Below are 18,051 nucleotides of genomic sequence, written 5' to 3'. Positions count from 1 at the left end.
ATACTAATGAGTATTCATGTGTTATAAATGATTAATTCAGTATTTATTAATGCTTAACTAATGCATTATAGTGTGTACTTATTATAAAGTGTTACCTTTCGTCTTTATAACTAAACAACATTTCAGTTGATGATCAAAGGAGAAAAGTTCCTGTTTGAATAAGATAAACTAATTTAAAATATATTTTACATTTCCCTTTTTTCAAACAGCCCACAGTGATTTTGAGAAAACACAAAAAAGTTCAAGAAGAAACAAAAATATCCTGATTTAACAGGAAAGATTTTGAACTAATGTGGAGTCGTTTATGTAGTTACAAGAACTGATGAAAAACAACTTGTTATAAGATTTTTTAAAAATACAAAATATTTACATAACCGTTTATACTTATCTTTGTCAAATTTTGTGTTTTTATTGTAGTTCAACAGCTCTTCTCTTCATTTCAGAACTGACTTTTCCTAGTTTAGATATTTCCGACGGTCCGTGAACGCAACATTTCTTCTAAGCTCCCTAGGGAGGGGCCGGAGAGCAGCTGCTGCATTCAGGTGCCAACACACCTGACAAGAAATGTAAAGCGACGTCTATACTTCCCCTCTGAGCTGCCACCACCACCACCACCACCAGCACCAGCCCCAGACACATGTCACATTTACAGACCTGCTCCACAGCGCCTGAAGGCAACACGGGAGCTAAATCAGTAAAACACATCTAAACAACATGAACATGAAACAAACAAAGACAGAAAGTGATGAGGAGTAAAGTCTGAAGGAGGCCTGGACAGAAAGTTCATGCTTTTATTATGGGATGTAAAGGTTATTATTATGGTTAAATATTAAATGTTTTAACATGTTTTTGTTTGTTGTGGAGGTGTTTTTGAGGCGGGGGTTGCAGTAAGAGCTGCAGGTCTGAACAGGTTTTGAGACATTCGAGGTTTGTGAAGACGAGTGGGTGAAGCGACGGCGACACGCCCTGATCCTGGATCAGTTCTCAGGCTGAACTGATCCACCTGAAACCGTCAGAGTCAAAACACACGTTACACAAACATGAAGCGTCTGAACGAGTGTGAACATTAAAGCTGCTGTTTTCATTCAGTCTGTAGGATTTTTCTTTTCAAGTTTTTCCGGCAGTTTTATACTTTTATTCTATTTTTCTCATAAATATTATAGTTTAAAGTAGGAGGCGGGGAAACAGCACAGTATTGTGATATTTTGTCAAGTATAAAATACAAATGAAAGTGTTTGGCAGTAAAGTCCTTCATGTGACTGTTGATCAGTCTGTGTCATTTAGCAAGAATAAAAGATGATCTAAATGAGACAAACAGACTGAGAATTTGTTTGATCTGATAAAAAATTGATCTTCGTAAAAAAAAAAAAAGGTAATAAATTGCAATGTATCACAATTTGTAATTACATTTTTCAGAGAAAGAAATTAGAGTCGAAAGGAAAAAGGCAAAATAATAAATTCAATTTCCTTTTTATGGAAAAAGCACAAAAAACATAAATACTGAGGAAAAAATGTTAATGAAAAAAAACTAAAACAAGTTGTTAAGTCAAAGTAGAAATGAGTAAAAGCTGAGTCGGCTAATCCTCAACACATGAAGATGAACTCTCCACTTCAACACAAATTTTATTCTTTTAAGAAAAAGTTTCACAATTTAGAAATACATGAAATTAAAAAGTTAAAAACAAAACTAAATAACGTTTTTTTTATCTGTACAGATTTAAAACCTCCAACGACGACGACATCTTCTAAAAATGTAAAAAAAAAAAAAAAAAAAAAACTGTTTAAAAGAGGAGGACGAGTCGTTTCAGTGAGTTTGCGTCCGGGCCGTTCCCTCCCTCGCTGCGTCACCGGCGAGTGGCCTTGCGGTTCTCCAGCAGCAGAACCACCAGGCGGCTCTTCAGCGTCGGCAGCTTCCTGTCGTAGTTCTGCTGCAGCTCCGCCGCCAGCCGCAGGCGGAGGCTCCGCAGGCTCGGCCGGCGCTCGCAGCTCGGCACGTTGAGCAGCGTGTGGAAGAAGTCGGACCAGAGGTCGCTGTGGGGGTTCCTGAGGGAAACAGCAGGGAGGGAGGAGGGGATTCATTCACAGGATATATGCAGGAATCTTGAAATTAATTTAAATACTTTTTAAAGACTTTTTCAAGACCTTGTCAATATTTTTTAATACCTCACCGCCACTTCAACAGAATTCAAAATAGGCTGGGGTAATAAATCAAAGGAAAAGTATCAAAAAAATATATTGCTCAACTTCCAAGAACAAAAACAACAATCACGACAGTCATGACATGTGCCTCAGCTCGTTGGATTTTGTTTCTTGTAGGGCTGTAGCCGATATCCGAGTGCCATTTCACTATCGGATTCCTTCAAAATTTAAGACTTTATAAAGTCGTGAAAATACTTTTTAATACCTTTTAAGGGTCTTAATTTTCCCAAAATTGATGTATCACCTTTTAATACTTTTCAAGACCCCGCGGATACCCTGATTCAGTGGCGGTGGAGCTTCAATGTGATTTATACAACACAAACACACTGTACATGTATGGACACATTGGTGAGTTATTGATCAGTGATTTACCGTCTTAACACGGCGTTTGACTTCCAGACTCCGTCCTCGTTGGTCACCCGCATGTACGTCCCAAACAGCAAACAGTGAACGGTGCCGGCGATTCCAAAGTAGTCCGTCTGAAAACACAACAACACACAACATTAAAGCCCCAGTATGTAACTTATTTGGCTTTTTATTAGCAAACATGTCTTTCATAAATACGTATTTCACTGAAGTGGAATCACAGCTGCATACAAAGTAAAGCTTTCTGGTTCCTTAGAATGAGTTGTTACAAGTCGTTACAAATACATAAGTGGGCGACGCACCGAACCGAGGCGGCCATGTTGCATCGTGACCGTAGGTAACCACGGAAACTCAGCGGAGCTGTCGGCTCGGCCTGTTAAATCTGTCACCACTGTGTAGTGTGAGGAAGGACGGAGGCACTGGTGTTGCATTCAGGTGCAGTCAGGCAGACGGCCGCCGGCAAACCAACCGGATGTCATTTTACTCCACCAGAGAAAGACGGTAAAACGTGGGTCAGGTAAACAATACGACATCACCATGACAACATATTGTCAGGCCTGTATTGTTTTGCCTCGTGCTGGCGGACCGCTGTTTATCCTGTTACATGCAGCGTCTGTTGTCTGTCTGACGTCTGCCTATTTCAGGTGAATGCAACATCAAGAATACGTTCAGATATGCAACCGCACCGCTAGATGGGGGGAATTCCTACATACTGGGGCTTTAATGAATAAATAAAACTGCTTCATGATGCTTCAGAACATTTTCTGTCAATATTTCAGATTTTATTCATCAGATCATTAGATATTTATCAGTGATTTACAAACACATCCTAGTCTATCTTTATTCTATATTAAATTGTAAGATATGCATATTTTTTGCACTAGTATATTTTTAATTCATTCTGATTTGCTTTTTTAAATGTTTATTCTGATTTTATCACAACTTTTTTTAAACTAATTTTGTACCTGACAAGTCAGCTTCCTTGTGCTGTAAAGTGACTTTCACCGCTCTTGGCAATAAAAACTTTTCTGATTCTTTCTTTAATTTCCTTATAAGACATGTTATAAATATGTAAATACATATTTTTTTGACCAAAGTTTGATACATTTAATTATTTTTCTCGTATTTCCTTCAGTGTCTGTTTGTTTCTGTCTCTTTATTTTAAACCTGAGCTGCCGGATGAATAAATAAAGTTTTCTCTCTCTTTGCCTCTCTCACCTGGTAGTTCCACGGTTTCCCGCTCAGCATCTCGGTGCACTGGAAGCCCGACGTCTGGCACTTGGCGGTGAATGCGGTGCCTTGTGGGAAAAGCTCCATGTCGATGCTCTGGCCGAGGTCGATGAGGACGACGCCGTGGTCCACGTTCTCCGCCTCGAAGCTCTTGTTGTCCAGGAACCTGAGACACAACGACAGCGAGAGCGGAGACAGAGTTCAGAAACCAAAATATATTAATAATAAATTCAAAATATACAAAGAGGATAAAAAAGAAACAGGATCAGTCCGCTTTAAAAAACAAAACAAAAAAAACCCATCACTTTTATAAAATTAACTTAAAAAAAGAAGGCTTGCAGTCTTTCCCTCCATGTTTGTCCCATCCCATCGTCGGTTGCCTGGTTACCGTACCTGTCTCCCAGCATGAAGTTGTCCGGCTTGATGTCGGCGTGGACGATGCCGACGGCGTGAAGCTGCTCCACCATGTGCAGGATGCAGACGGCGAAGTACATGACCAGAGGCTGAGGCATCAGCTTGTCGCTCTGAGATTTATACATGTTGACGGCGTTCTGAGGGAGAAGAAGGGATGAGACCGACGTTAGAGGGAGGGAGGGAAGGAGAGAGGGAGGGAGAGAGAAAGAAAGAGGGGGGGCAAAGAGAGAAAGATAGAGAGAGAAACAAAGAGCGAAAGAGAGGTAGAAAGAAAAAAAGAGAGTGGGAAAGAGAAAATTAAGAGAGAGAATGAAGAGAGGGAGAAAGAAAGAAAGAAATAGAGAAAGAAAGAGATAGAATGAGAGAAAAAGAGAGGGGGAGAGAGAGAAAAGAAATAGAGAGAAAGAGCAAAAAAGAGAGATAGGATGAGAGAAAAAAGAAAGAAAGAGAGAAAAAAGACAGAGAAAGAAAGAGAGAGCGAAAAAGAGAAGGAGATAGAGCGAAAAAGAGAGAAGAAAGAAAAAGACAGAGAGAGTGAGAGAAAGAGAAAAAGAGAGGGGGGAGAGAAAAAAGAAAGAAAGAAAAAGAGATAGAATGAGAGAAAAAGACAGGGGGAGAGAGAAAAAAGAAATAGAGAGAAAGAGCGAAAAAGAGATAGGATGAGAGAAAAAAGAAAGAAAGAGAGAAAAAAAGACAGAAAGAAAGAGAGAGCGAAAAAGAGAAGGAGAGATAGAGCGAAAAAGAGAGAAGAAAGAAAAAGACAAAGAGAGTGAGAGAAAGAGAAAAAGAGAGGGGGAGAGAAAAAAAGAAAGAAAGAAAAAGAGATAGAATGAGAGAAAAAAGAAAGAGAAAAAAGACAGAGCGAAAAAGAGAAGGAGAGACAGAGAAAAAGAGAGAAAGGGAAAACAGAAATAAATAGAGACAGAAAGAAAAAGAGATAGAATGAGAGAAAAAAGACAGAAAGAAAAAGAGGAGAGACAGAGAGAAAAAGGAAAAAGAGAGAAAAAAGACAGAGAAAGAAAGAGAGAAAGAGAAGAGCGTGGTGTAGTTACCAGCAGCGTCCCGTGGCCGTGCAGCTCTCCCAGCAGGACGCTGCCGTTGTGGAACAGATGAGCCGAGCGAACGCTGCTGAACAGGTGACGGACGCCGCGCGGCAGCCGAGCGTCCAGCTGCGCGTTGACGTAGAACTCCCACGGGTTGGCCGGTTTCTGCACCTGAGGGGACGGAGAGGACGAGGAGGACGGACACGGAGACTCAGTTTACTCTTCTAGAACAAGAGGAACATCGATGTGTCCTGATCTTTATTATATTTTTATCTTCTCACCTTCAGCACCATCTTCTCCGAGGTCCGGGGGTCGGTCGCCTGGTAAACCGTCGCAAACGCTCCTTCACCGAGGACGCCGTCCACCTGCAGCGACGCCCGTCCTGTCAGAGGACACACACAGCAGGTTCAGTTACAAAGCTGCTGTTTCTGAGTTTACTCTGTTTAAATAACTGAGATTTTTTTTTATTAATTTAACAGTTTTTTTTTTTTTATTTATATAGTGCAACACATGGTGAGGACAAGTAAAAAAAAGTTGGCCTTAGACTTTTTTTTCTTGTGTGTGATTGTTTTTTCAAGTGAATGCAATATGCTTCTGTAAACACAGACAACTGTTTTCTCTCCTAGTCTTGAAATCAAACAAACAAAAAAACGCTCTGTTTTCCGAGTATTTTTCCTGTTCCAGTTTTTACAGTATACTGTCATTTATTTTTCTTCCGGGGAGAATTTTTTTCCTGACCAAACAAGATTTCAAAATCCTACAAGAAGCTCCCACCACGTTTAACTGCTGTGGTCAGGTCAACCTCCACTTATCTTAATCTGAAAAACTGAAAAATGTATTAATTATTCAGAAAAACTGAAAAAATTACAGAACTGTCTTTTGCAATGCAATACACTTCTGTAAGTATTAACTAAAGAAAGACAGGGGGCTCAGTTGGTAGAGCACCCGCCCCATGTGTTCTGTCCTGTACATTAACGGCCAAAAAAGCCCCCAAAAAACCAAAGAAAGACAGTGAGAAAGGGAGAGGAAAAATAAACAGTAGCAATGTGACCACAACTCTTTGACTGGTGGAGTTTTGTTATTTCTGTTTTGAGCTGAACTTCTCTGCAGCTCAGACTGATCAATAACCTGATTGGCTGCTGGCTGCTCGTACTCACCCATGCTGATGGTGGTCTTGGGGCTGATGCTGGGGACGCCGCAGGGCCACGTGACGCAGCGGGGGTGGGCGCTGAGGGGCGGAGTCAGGGCGGCGAGCAGGTCGTTGATCAGCTGCTCGTCCCACGGGTCCGGCACCACGTGACCCGACGACGACGACGGCGATGATGCTGATGCTGATGATAATGATGCGTTCATGGACACGTGGCCGCGCGGCGTCGGTGCTGCTGCCGGGCTCATGGACACGTCGGTGCAGATGCGGCTCTGCTCCGGACTCATGGGAACGTCGAAGGCGTCCAAATCCAGATCTGGCTCCACCGCCACCGCCGCCTGAGAGCTTCTGCTGCGGTGCCAGTCCGGTTTGGGAGCGCACGCCGGGCTCATCATGGGAACGTCACAGCTCGGATTCTGAACGAGTTCCTCCTCCTCCTCCTCTTCCTCCTCCAGGATCTTGAAGGTTTCAGTTCTGGGTTTGAGTGGGAGCAGCAGCGAGGTCCGTGTGGACGGTTGCGGCGGCTCCGGGCTGCTGTACACTTCCCAGCCCGGTGCGGCGCTCCTAGAGGAGTCGGCGGCGGTGGTGGTGCTGCAGAGCGTGTGGTCTCTGAAGGAGAGAACGGCCGGAGGAGGAGGCTGCACCATGGTGATGGAGGAGGAGGAGAGGAGGAGGTGACCGTCGCCCACGGTGATGGTGCCGTGGCGCTCCGAGGACGGGACCAGCTGAGAGACCGCCGTGTCCGAGAGCTTCTCGTCGGACGGACTCTGCTCCAGGATCGGACTGAGACGGAGACACAGAGACAGAGAGATATGTTATTGATCCAAACATAGAGGGAGATATACGACGTCTTTCTGATTATTATTATAAAGAGAAAGTGTAGATTAAAGGAATAGTTCAACATTTCGGCAAATTGACCCATTGCCATAATCCCTATAGTCCTAGCAGTAGGTAATTGTCAGTGCAAGCTATTTTTAGAACGGCGGAGCAGAGCCGCGAGCTGCGGGATTTCTTGGTTTCTAGGGCTGAAAGAAAATCGAAGCTTCGAAGCTTCGTTCGTTGCCATGGTAATCGATCATGAAGTCCGTGATCGATTGTTTTTTTTCTTCTTCCTTTTTGACACCGGTTCTCATCTGCAATTGTTAGGCTACCGGTACATTAAAATGAGTAGGCGACCTGGCATCCTGGAAACCTGCCAGATTTTGGAGATATCCAGTGTTTGTTTGCCATTACTTTCATTATTTCCGCTACGATCGCGCACCCCCCCCATCAGACGTTATAATCGCGCATCCCCCCGGCCGTCGAAGCTTCGATTAAAATCGATTTTATGTCCACGAAGCTTTGATTATCAAACTATGATAATCGGGTCAGCCCTATTGGTTTCCCTCTTCAAACTCATCAAATATACAATCCAACAACTCCACGTTATGAGATAATAACACAACGTTACCAGACAGAGTTGTTTTAGAGGGAAATGCAGAGACTGTTGATGAAAAACTGCCCCCGATGGGAACGTGCATTAGTGGTTTTGCATGAATTTCCCTCTAAAACAACTCTGTCTGGTAACGTTGTGTTATTATCTCATAGCGTGGTGAATGTGCAGCTCACAACTTGTCCACCAGAGCGTTGTGGAGTTGTTGGATTGTGTATTTGATGATGAGTTAGATTTCCATAATTCAGAGACCTCCGTGTCTTTTTATGAGGACAGTGGTCGTCATGACGACCAGAGCAGCATCTGATCAGTTACCTCAGTTTCTTGGTCTGACGTCGGATGAAAGCGTCTTCGTCTTCGTCTTCACCGTCGTTCTCTGAGGAAGGAGGAATAATTACAATAAGAAGAAGAAGAAGCTGTGATGTATCTAAGATGTTCTTTCCAAAATCATCTATTGATTGATTGATTGATTGATTGATTGATTGATTGATTGATTGATTGATTGATTGATTGATTGATTATCCGTACCTTGGTCCTGGAAGAAGGCGCCGCTGATCGGGGTCTTGTGCGTGAAGGGCGTGGAGACGAACTGGGCCAACAGGGCGAAGTCTGTGGTGCTGTTGGGACAAGCAGCCAGAGAGTTGAGGGAGTTGTAGCGAGCGCCCCACATGGTGCTCTCATCAGGCATCTGGTCTGGAGGAGGAGTGTCCTGGACAAACAACAAACAACACAACATTATTATTATTGATCAGTCATCGTTTCCTCTGAATGTTCACAGTTAAGATTAAATCATTAATGTGTAAAACCTCAGACAGTCGTGACTTTAATCTCTACTGAAACTGCAGTTTGTTATGTCTTTATAAAACTTAAATAACTCGTTTTTATTTTACATTTTCTTGAGTCAAGATTTAATCATTTAAAGGGATAGTTCAACATTTATTTTGCCATATTCACTATAGTCATAGCAGTAGGTTCGTACAACAATTTCGAACAAGACAGAGTTGTTTTAGAGGTAAATTCATGCAAAACCGCTGATGCACGTTCCCGTTGGGGACAGTTTTTCATCAAGCAGTCTCTGCATTAACCTCTACAACAACTCTGTCTGGTAACGTTGTGTTATTATCTCATAGCGTGGTGAATGTGCAGGTCACAACTTGTCCACCAGAGCGTTTTGGAGTTGTTGGATTGTGTATTTGATGAATTTGATGACAGAAACCAAGAAATCTCACGAGTCTCCGTAGTGTAGCTCTGAGCAGCTCACGGCTCTGCTCCGCTGTTCTAAAAACAGCTTGCACCAACAATTAAAGGTAACGAACCTACTGCTAAGACTATAGGGATTATGGCAATGGGATAATTTGTCAAAATGTTGAACTATCCCTTTAAATTTAAACAAACAAAGGGAAAAAACTGATTTTTAATTTTGCATTTGAAAATAGAAAATGCAAATTCATTAAAAAGGAAAAAAAAAAGTTTATAATCTCATCATCTTTAATAAAACGCAGCATCAGTTGCGTCCGTACTCACGTTGGGTTTGTCCGTCTTGGACGCCGCGACCTCAGCCAGAGCTCGGACTGGTTTCTGCTTCTCTGCCGCCGACGGACCAGCACCTCTGAAAACAAACACACACACAGTTTTCCTCATTAGAGAATATTTCACCACATATATTTTAAGTTGTGTAGTGTTGTCTAATCGTATTTACCGTCCGTTTTCTTTGTCGGTGTCGTCCTGGAAGATGGTGAACGGAGCAGCAACTGCTGCAGGAGGACGAGGGTGAGAGAAGGAGGAGGAGGAGGAGGCTGCTGCTGCAAACACACACATCAACACACGGTTAACAGGCAGAAATATAAATAAAATAAATATAATAAAAGAAGTAGGGGTGTGCCAAAAAATCGGTTCACATAAGAATCGCAATTCTCATTTAATACAATTCAGAATCGATATAAAATGCCCCAAAATCGATTTTAAAAAATAAAAAAATTAAACGAATCTGCTGGCTGTCGGCCATTTGAAAGGCAACATGTTTAACTGCACTATTTTTTTTTTAAATAAAGAGGCGCTTTAAATTTTGTTACTTATGCAACAGTTTCAACGATTATATCTAAGCATGGATAAATGTTTAAAACTCAATAAATGTGAAAAAGACACTTTAGTCGTTCTGTCTTGCAAAGCAGACTGGAGTAGATCATGAGGATCCTTTGCTCACCGATCGACTGAAGCAGAAACCATATGAATCGAATCGTAGCCCCAAAAATCTGAATTGAATCTAACCGTGAGATAGTGAAAGATTCACACCCCTAAAAAGAAGATACAAATATTCTAACAATCTAATCTCAAGTCAGGTCAACTTTGTGTGTATATGTATGTTTCAAACTGTCATTTATGTATTGTATGTATATTAAAGCAGATATCAGCTTCACGGCCGTTTCGGCTAATGCTGCGTTCAAGGCAGGCTTTTGAAACCGTAAGTTACAGCTTCAAGTCACAACTACGACTTGGTAGCGTTCCAGGTAACCCGTAGCTCGTGTTTTTACCGTCCTGTTGTCTGTGAAAGTTCCCTATAACGGCCACTCGTAACTTCCGACCCGTGAACTCGTACCAGATCGAACTGGTATGACTTCACAGGAAGGAAAAACACAAAGTACGAGTTTCTTTGAACGCACCATGAGTTAGCAGCCCCCGCCCTTGTCAGGCATCAATTGGTCCTCGTGCTACGTCACCACATTCACGCGCATCCCTTGGCTGCACACACAGCCCTTCATGCCGTTCTCTCTCCTCATTGGATAACACTTGTATCCCACAAGGAAAATTTTCTCCTCGGGTTACAGCAGAGCAGAGTGACGGAGAGACTCGTGTTTAGGCTGAAATACTTCATGTAAGTGATTGCTGACGGAAAATAGGACTATTTAGGACTTATATTAACAAAAACATTCCACTGATATCTGCTTTAAGGCAGGTTTTACCATACACTTGAGTCCACAACAAATTTCCCCTGTGGGACAATAAAGTTTATTCTATTCTATTCACTAACTCACTGTATCTCTGGTAACCACCGTCAGCCTCCGTGTGCAGCGCTGCCGACGTGTTGTTGAACGGATCCTCCAGCAGAGTGGGAGCCTGGAACATGTCCATGATGACGTCTGACAGGAACAAACCAGAGGAAAAAACATCCTCATTTAACGTGATCGAAGCTTTTTCTCCTCGTGTTTTAAAGGGATAGTTCACCCAAAATTCAAATTGAGTGGAGCTCACTTTTCTTCGTCCATAAAGACACACCAAAAAACATCCAAATACCTCCATGCTGCTCGTCTGTAATGTCCCTCTTGTATTGAAGCCCCAACATGAGAAATTGTTCGGGAAAAAATTAAACACGTCTATGTTTTAAGCTTGTTTGTAGCGGAAGCTCCCAGTGTTGCTCTGCCGAAATCTTGCGCAATTTGCGGAGCTGTGAACTGGGTGTCAATGCAAATCACGCGGGATTTGGACGGACCAGAAAGAGCAGTGCTGGGAGCTTCCGCTACAAACAAGCTTAAAATATAGACTTATTTAATTTTTTTTCGGAACAATTTCTCATTTCGGGGCTTCAATACAAGACGGACATTACATACGAGCAGCATGGAGGTATTTGGATGTTTTTTGGTGTGTCTTTTTGTTACGAAGACAGTTGGTATCCATTTGCAACCGTTATATGGACATGCAGTGCTACGCCGAGACCCCCTGTAACTCAGAGAAGCCACGGAGGACTCTGAAACTTCTCCCAGCCCTTAGTCCACATGATGGTGAGTAGATAATGAGTGAAATTTGAATTTCCCTTTAACAGAAGATCTAGCCCAGACTGGAAATGTGTGACAGTCTATGGAAGCTCCTAAGGGCCAAATTAAACCCAGTGCAGATCTGAAACCAGTGAGTTAAACCTCTCTGTGCTCACCCAGCGCTTCCCGTGTGTTGACTGTGGGCGACGGCAGCGCCCGGGACGGTGTCGCCTGAACAAAACCCAGTGAAGTGTTTGGAGTGACGTGAGACAGGTTGACCGAGGCGCCGTGAGACACTGAGGGGGGGAAACAAAACGGAGGCTTAAAAAACATCCAGAAGAAAAATAAAGACACAAGAAGTGAAGAGAACGACAAGTTCAACTCACCATCGAGCTTTTCCTCAGGCTCCTGGAACTGGTTAACGTCTCTGAAAATATATAAAATATATAAAATAAGTTATAAAAGTAGATGTTTGTGTTAAAGCTCCATACAGTATAAAGGTAGATGTTTGTATTAAAGCTCCATACAGTATAAAGGTAGATGTTTGTGTTAAAGCTCCATACAGTATAAAGGTAGATGTTTGTGTTAAAGCTCCATACAGTATAAAGGTAGATGTCCATGTGTAGTGTGATTATAAAGCAGCTCTAGGTTCTATATTAATACTGTGAAAGTATCAAAGCCTCAGTCCACAGAGAAATGCACACAGCCTGTATTCAGAAACTGAGCCTTAAAACCAGCCGTCAGGACTTCCTGTCACTTTGTGATGTCACAACAAAGCAGTCACACCCCAAAAACCCAGCGCCCCTCAAATAAAATGTTTATCTACTACTTTTTTCCTCCATCTCTCTTGACACCTGAAATAATTTGATCACATTCAGAGGCGACTCACTGCTGTGTGGCATTGTGCTCTGGAAGTTGACGGTTTTCCCAGATGTCGGGCTGAGCTGCAGCTGCAGCGTCGGCGTTCACAACCGAGGCGGCGGCGGCGGCGGCGGCCGGTCTGTGGAGCGACAGGTTCATCTGTGGGACCGCGGAGATCCGGTCCGACTCCTTCGGGAGATGAACGCTCCTGTCAGCCAGGCCAGCGGGGGGATGATGGGAAAGCTCTGAGCTCCGGGCGCTGGTCTGCTGCAGAGGAAAGAGGTCGGGGACGAAGATGGGGGCGGTGGCGCCGGGCGGTGCGGCCTCGCGGATGAAGCTCGGCTCGGCGTGAAGCCTGAGGCCCAGAGAGCGGCGGCTGCTCAGACGGTTGGAGGGTCGAGGGCGAGCGGCAGAGAGCTGGAGGGGCTCGGAGGTCAGGGTGGCGGCCGGTTCTACGACAGGAAGCTGAAACACAGAAAACAACTGTTCGATTAAATTCTTCACCCATTGAGAACTTTATTTTGAAAATAAAATTCACAAATAAATAGGTATAAATCACTCTGACTTCCTCCTTTCTGAGTAAATGTGTAGAGGTGGAAATGTCACATGACCCAGGACAGTGTGAACTACAACAACCAGGGTTCAGACACAGTTTAGCCAACAAATTTCCATGAGTATACATGACCTCTAAACTGTCAATGTAAGCATGAAATATAAGAATAAAACTACCGTATATTAAAAAACTATTTCCAGATATTGTCCCACCCTCTATTAAACATAAAAGGAGGCGAACACGTGCTTGAGCTTTACACTGCTGACTTGTATTATCAGAACAGACATGTTTGACATTTCAAAATTCAAGACTTCTAAGTTTAAAAAAAATAAAAAATCTAATAATTTGTGACATTTGAGTAATTAGACGTGTATCATGTAAATAAATGAGGCACTTAGTCTTTTGTTTTCATTATTCTGAATGTGTATGCCATTATGTCACCAAATAATTTACAGGAGCTGTAGCTTGGTACAATAGCGCCTACAAAATAATTATCCCAAATAAATTCTGATAAGACCAAATCAAGTATTAAGATAATATATTTCCATATAATAGTTTCCATTTTCCATACTTGCGTAGGAACCCTGTATGAAATAATCTCTTACATGCTGAAAAATTATGACAATTTTATCATAGAACAACGCTGCATACATGTTGTTTTTGTTTTTAAACCACGTCCACTACAGCAGAGAAAACAACAGGCTCAACACTGGAAACACTCATCAACTCAAAGTCTCTAGTTCTCTCACTAGGTGCTTCTTTGGAGGGTTTCTCAAGCTCACAACTCAAGCATTTCCAGGACATTTTGAATTTTTTCCATAATCCAGGTTGTCCAGGAGGCGTGGGAACCCTGCATTATCAAATTCATGACTTTTCCAGTTTTTTTTTTTAACGTACGAACCCCTGAACACCAGTCTCACCCTGTGTGACGGCGGCCGGCTGCTCAGATCTCCACAGGCCTGCAGGTCCTGGTCCACCTGCTGTAACATCGACTGCATGTTGCGGATTTCCTCCTCGCGCTCCCTGAGGCGCCGCTCCACTTTAAAAACAAATAAAAACACACACACACACAAACGTTACAACAAATGTAACTACCCACTGTTGTTATTTTGAAGTCACAACATCCCTCTACTGTGTTGTTGTGAGTCTGGACTCACTCGACTCTCTCTGCTCCTTCTCCCGTCTCTCCTGCAGCTGACGGAAGTACCGAGCCGCCCGGACTTCCTCGAAGCAGAACTCTGATCCTTCACACTCCAGTTCGTCCGTCATGTACTCGGACACCGTCTGCACGCCGCCGGCGCCGTGGCCGGAGGGAAGCGCTCCCGACGTCTCAGAGCGGGAGACGCTGCAGAGGAGGACAGAGGTTTCTAATTATGTGTATTCAAATATGTACAGATTGAGAGAAAGTAAAGATTAATAATATTGAAAAAATATAAATGTCATCTACATATATTTATTGATACAGTGGGAGAGCAGCCTCAGACTTCTGGTCCACAGTGTTTGCGTTTAAAATAATAAATTACATTTGTTTTACTTGACTTCAGCTGAAAAGTGTCAGAAAATGTTTGATTTTTAATTTTAATTTCATCTCATAAATTAACTTTAACTCTGAGAGACACTGTAAAGTTTCAGTATCTATAATATGACTTAATTTCAATGATTCTGTTTCCTTATTCGGTCATTATTAATCTTGGTGTGCAACATTTATTTTTACTTATTTATTAATTAATCTCATTTCATTTATTTACTATCCTTTAAAAAATGACACCACAGCGCCACCTGCTGGTTGAACTGACAGAAGCACAAACTTCACATTACGGGAAACAAATCTTTTAACATCAACACTCACATGATGGTGGTTTTAACTGCAGCTGGTTTGGACGGACCGTCCACAGAGGCCTGGGACAGAGCACAGAGAGTTTAGTTTGTTTGGAAACACAACAAGGACTCACTGAATGATTATATTATTATAGACACACACACACACACAGACACACACCTTGCTCTGAGCGGCCGGCTCTCTGTGCGATGACATCTGATTGGTTAAATGTGAGTTCTGCAAAGGGTTTCGACCTCCTGCTGAAAAACAAAAAACAAAACATCAAATCAAAAGTTTTATTTAATATTTTCAAGAAAGACATAAAAAAAACAAGAGAGTAAATTTTCTCTTGTAAATTTTCTCTCACCTGATCCTGGAGTCTGGCTTCTGGTTCTTGCTTGAAACTGCCTGTAGAACAGATTTACATTATTTTTATTACAGAACATTTAAAACAACAGGAACTGACCTAGTGCTGTTGTGCTTATATGATAAGATAGTTATAAAGTCTTTAGTACACTCAAACAACATTGTATATATTATAATAATGTCTTATATTTGCAATGTGTGCAATATTCTTCAGTATTTTTTTTCCCTTTACTCTTGTGTGTCTCCTGTCTTATTTATGTATGATTGGTCCCTTGTGTCTTCTCTTTTATCTTTTTTATTTGAATTTTGTTGTGTTTGTGTTGTGTTGTGTTGTGTATATAGGTCTTCTTTGACTCGGGGAAACGCACAAGATTTCTATGTAGCTCTACTGTGATGTGCCTGTGCAAATGGCAATAAATACCTAACATATTTTGAATGAGTTGATTGAGTTGTTGCACAGAACAGGACGTTTATAAGTCTTATTATTGGTCGGGATAAAGACGGATCAATAGCTGTAGATTGTGGACGAATGTGAATTTGTGCTAAGAAAACAAAATAAAAACCAAAAACAGAATAAAAACACATCACATCCCGTTACAAAAGTCAAATCATTGAAAACAAAAAACATAATTATTTGTAAAACATGTCCAGACTGAAGGGAACTCATGAGAAATGTGTACTCAAACAAAATTTGAACCAGTGTGTCACCTTGTTCTTACCTGTATTCATGCAGAACGGTTTCGGCCGGCTGGGCCTGGTTCTCCGTGGCTTTCTGGTACACGGCGTCGGCCTGTTCGTTCAGGCCCCTCTGCTCAAACTGCTGAGCCCAGGCCAGGTAGAGAGCGGCCGTCCTGGTGCCGATGCCTTTACTGAAGACGTGGCTGTACAGAGCGACGGGGTCCGAGTAATAACTGGCCTGCAGGGAGGAGAGAGAGAGAGAGGGGGTCAGGTGAGGGTTCAGCAGCCTGGACCACAACAAACAAAGCGTCTCAGTCAGTCAGACTTACACATTTGATGCAGTAGTTGACATATCTGATGTCGTCTGCGTATTGCTCCACGCTTATAAACCTCTGCACCAGAGTGTCGAACACCACCGACATCCCACTGCCGCCGTCCGCAGGTATCTTCTGCTCCAGGTACTCCACAAACCTGAGGACAAAGACAGTGAAGAGTGAACTCAAGGCTCTGCGATTATAGCTTCAATCAACTACATGTGGTACTTTTGCATCAAACAAGTTGTAGCTGTCACATTATTACAGAGTAAGAGGAACCAAAGAACAGTCTGGAGTCCAGCTGCATAATTCACATAATTGATACAAGGATGAACATTGGAAAATTGAAAATACATTAATTAATGTTTTGTCTCCACAACAGGCTCATTTCTATCAATGCAACAAAACAATGGAGGAACGTCAGACTGGAAACAACCCTGAGAGACGATCAGGATCAGACACTTTAATATGAACGAGCAACCACAGCAATGTTGCTTAAATTACTGATGAAATTAACTAAATGTATTTAAATACATATCAATGAACACTCATGTCACTGTATGTCTCCACTACAATATATTTGACAGCTATAGATACTAACCCTAAATAATAACTAACAGTACAGTGAGAGCAGAAGTCACTTATATGAATGTTATATGAATCAGTAAAAATGTTTCTAACTGATCAAACGTGATGATTTGCAGTTTTTTTTCCTGATAAGTTTCAATAATTACAGAAATAAAACTAAAGGTTGCATTATTTTGAATGACAGGAGTATTCTATTCTTTTACTCTAAAGGAATTTACTTACTTAAATACTTTATTATTACTTTTACTAATGCAGGACTTGTTATAGATTATGTCTTCTGTGTGATATAAGCAGTTTATTGATCTCTAATCAGTTTATATTAACAGTCATAATAACGTCACTCACTTGTCCCATAGATCCAGAGGGTCGTCTCCGGTGTACGAGCTGAATCTGCTCTCAAAACACCTGCGAAAGTGAAACGTGTAGTCATTTATCATCATGTTTAGTGGTTTTATGTAGTTTTACTTTGTTATAAAATAGCGACAACTTCGTTACGTTGAGGGCTAACCGTTAGCATTAAGCTAACGTAGTTAACACCGGGTAAAACAAGTTTAGTAGCCTACTGACTTACTGTAAATACGCGGTGATATCCATTTCGCTTTGAATTTAAAATTTCATAAATAATTGCAGAAAGTAGGTTAATTCCTAACTCTATTAATGTATTTTATTGTTTAACTTTTACTAATACATTTCAGCAGAAAGTTTGTTTGTCTCCTCCGAGCTCGAGTTGCTGCTGTTGTTCCTGCTGCGTTTGAAAATTCGCGCTTAGCCAATAGCAACGCCAGGATTCGACGGCGCGTCACAAGGCCACGCCCCCATCACGTGACGTAACATCCGGGGTAGAAATACATTGGAAAAAACAGCATAAAATTGTGATAGTTTATCTCTGGTTCATGACTGTGTGTGTTCAGTTGTCAGAAGAAAAGTTGCATGTCAGTATTTTACATCAGAGATGATCAGTAGGCAAAATCATTGAGACCATCTTTAATAGAAACTGACACTTTATCACATCTACTTGCCAGTGAGTTTTTTTTTTCAGGAGAATTCATCAAAAATACAGTAAAATAAAAAACTGCACAAAATAAGTTTTGTGCAGTCAATTTTACTGTAACACCGTGTCCTAAGAGATATGAATTTCAATCTTTTTTCTGAATTCCACTGTATCTGTTCCGTGTATCTGAGTGTTTTATAGGGTGAAGTGTAATTCCACCTTTGTGAACAATAATACTTATTTGTATTTGTATACCAAAGTGCTAGATAGATAGATAGATAGATAGATAGATAGATAGATA

General features: G+C 41.8%; 1 protein-coding gene across 1 annotated transcript; it reads right to left on the bottom strand.

Annotated features, from left to right (window-relative positions):
* Positions 1-1,844: 1,844 nt before the first annotated feature.
* On the bottom strand, positions 1,845-17,457 carry bub1 (BUB1 mitotic checkpoint serine/threonine kinase; the record flags this gene model as incomplete). The annotated part of the gene is made up of 24 exons (XM_084000191.1): positions 17,331-17,457; positions 17,105-17,164; positions 16,187-16,328; positions 15,899-16,095; positions 15,181-15,221; positions 14,994-15,073; positions 14,844-14,893; positions 14,152-14,339; positions 13,915-14,033; positions 12,470-12,906; positions 11,967-12,007; positions 11,757-11,876; positions 10,856-10,968; positions 9,531-9,628; positions 9,356-9,440; positions 8,360-8,540; positions 8,147-8,207; positions 6,410-7,182; positions 5,534-5,634; positions 5,262-5,423; positions 4,189-4,346; positions 3,784-3,961; positions 2,572-2,678; positions 1,845-2,043 (listed from the first exon to the last, which is right to left on the bottom strand). Exons 1-24 carry the CDS (start codon positions 17,351-17,353, stop codon positions 1,845-1,847), a joined length of 3,714 nt encoding a protein of 1,237 aa, XP_083856317.1. The 5' UTR covers positions 17,354-17,457.
* Positions 17,458-18,051: the final 594 nt, after the last annotated feature.

The sequence above is a fragment of the Trachurus trachurus genome (genome assembly GCF_905171665.1).
Source record: "Trachurus trachurus genome assembly, chromosome: 24".
NCBI lineage: Eukaryota > Metazoa > Chordata > Actinopteri > Carangiformes > Carangidae > Trachurus > Trachurus trachurus.
Note: the sequence above shows the minus strand (reverse complement) of the source record. Positions and strands in the feature narration are given on the sequence as shown.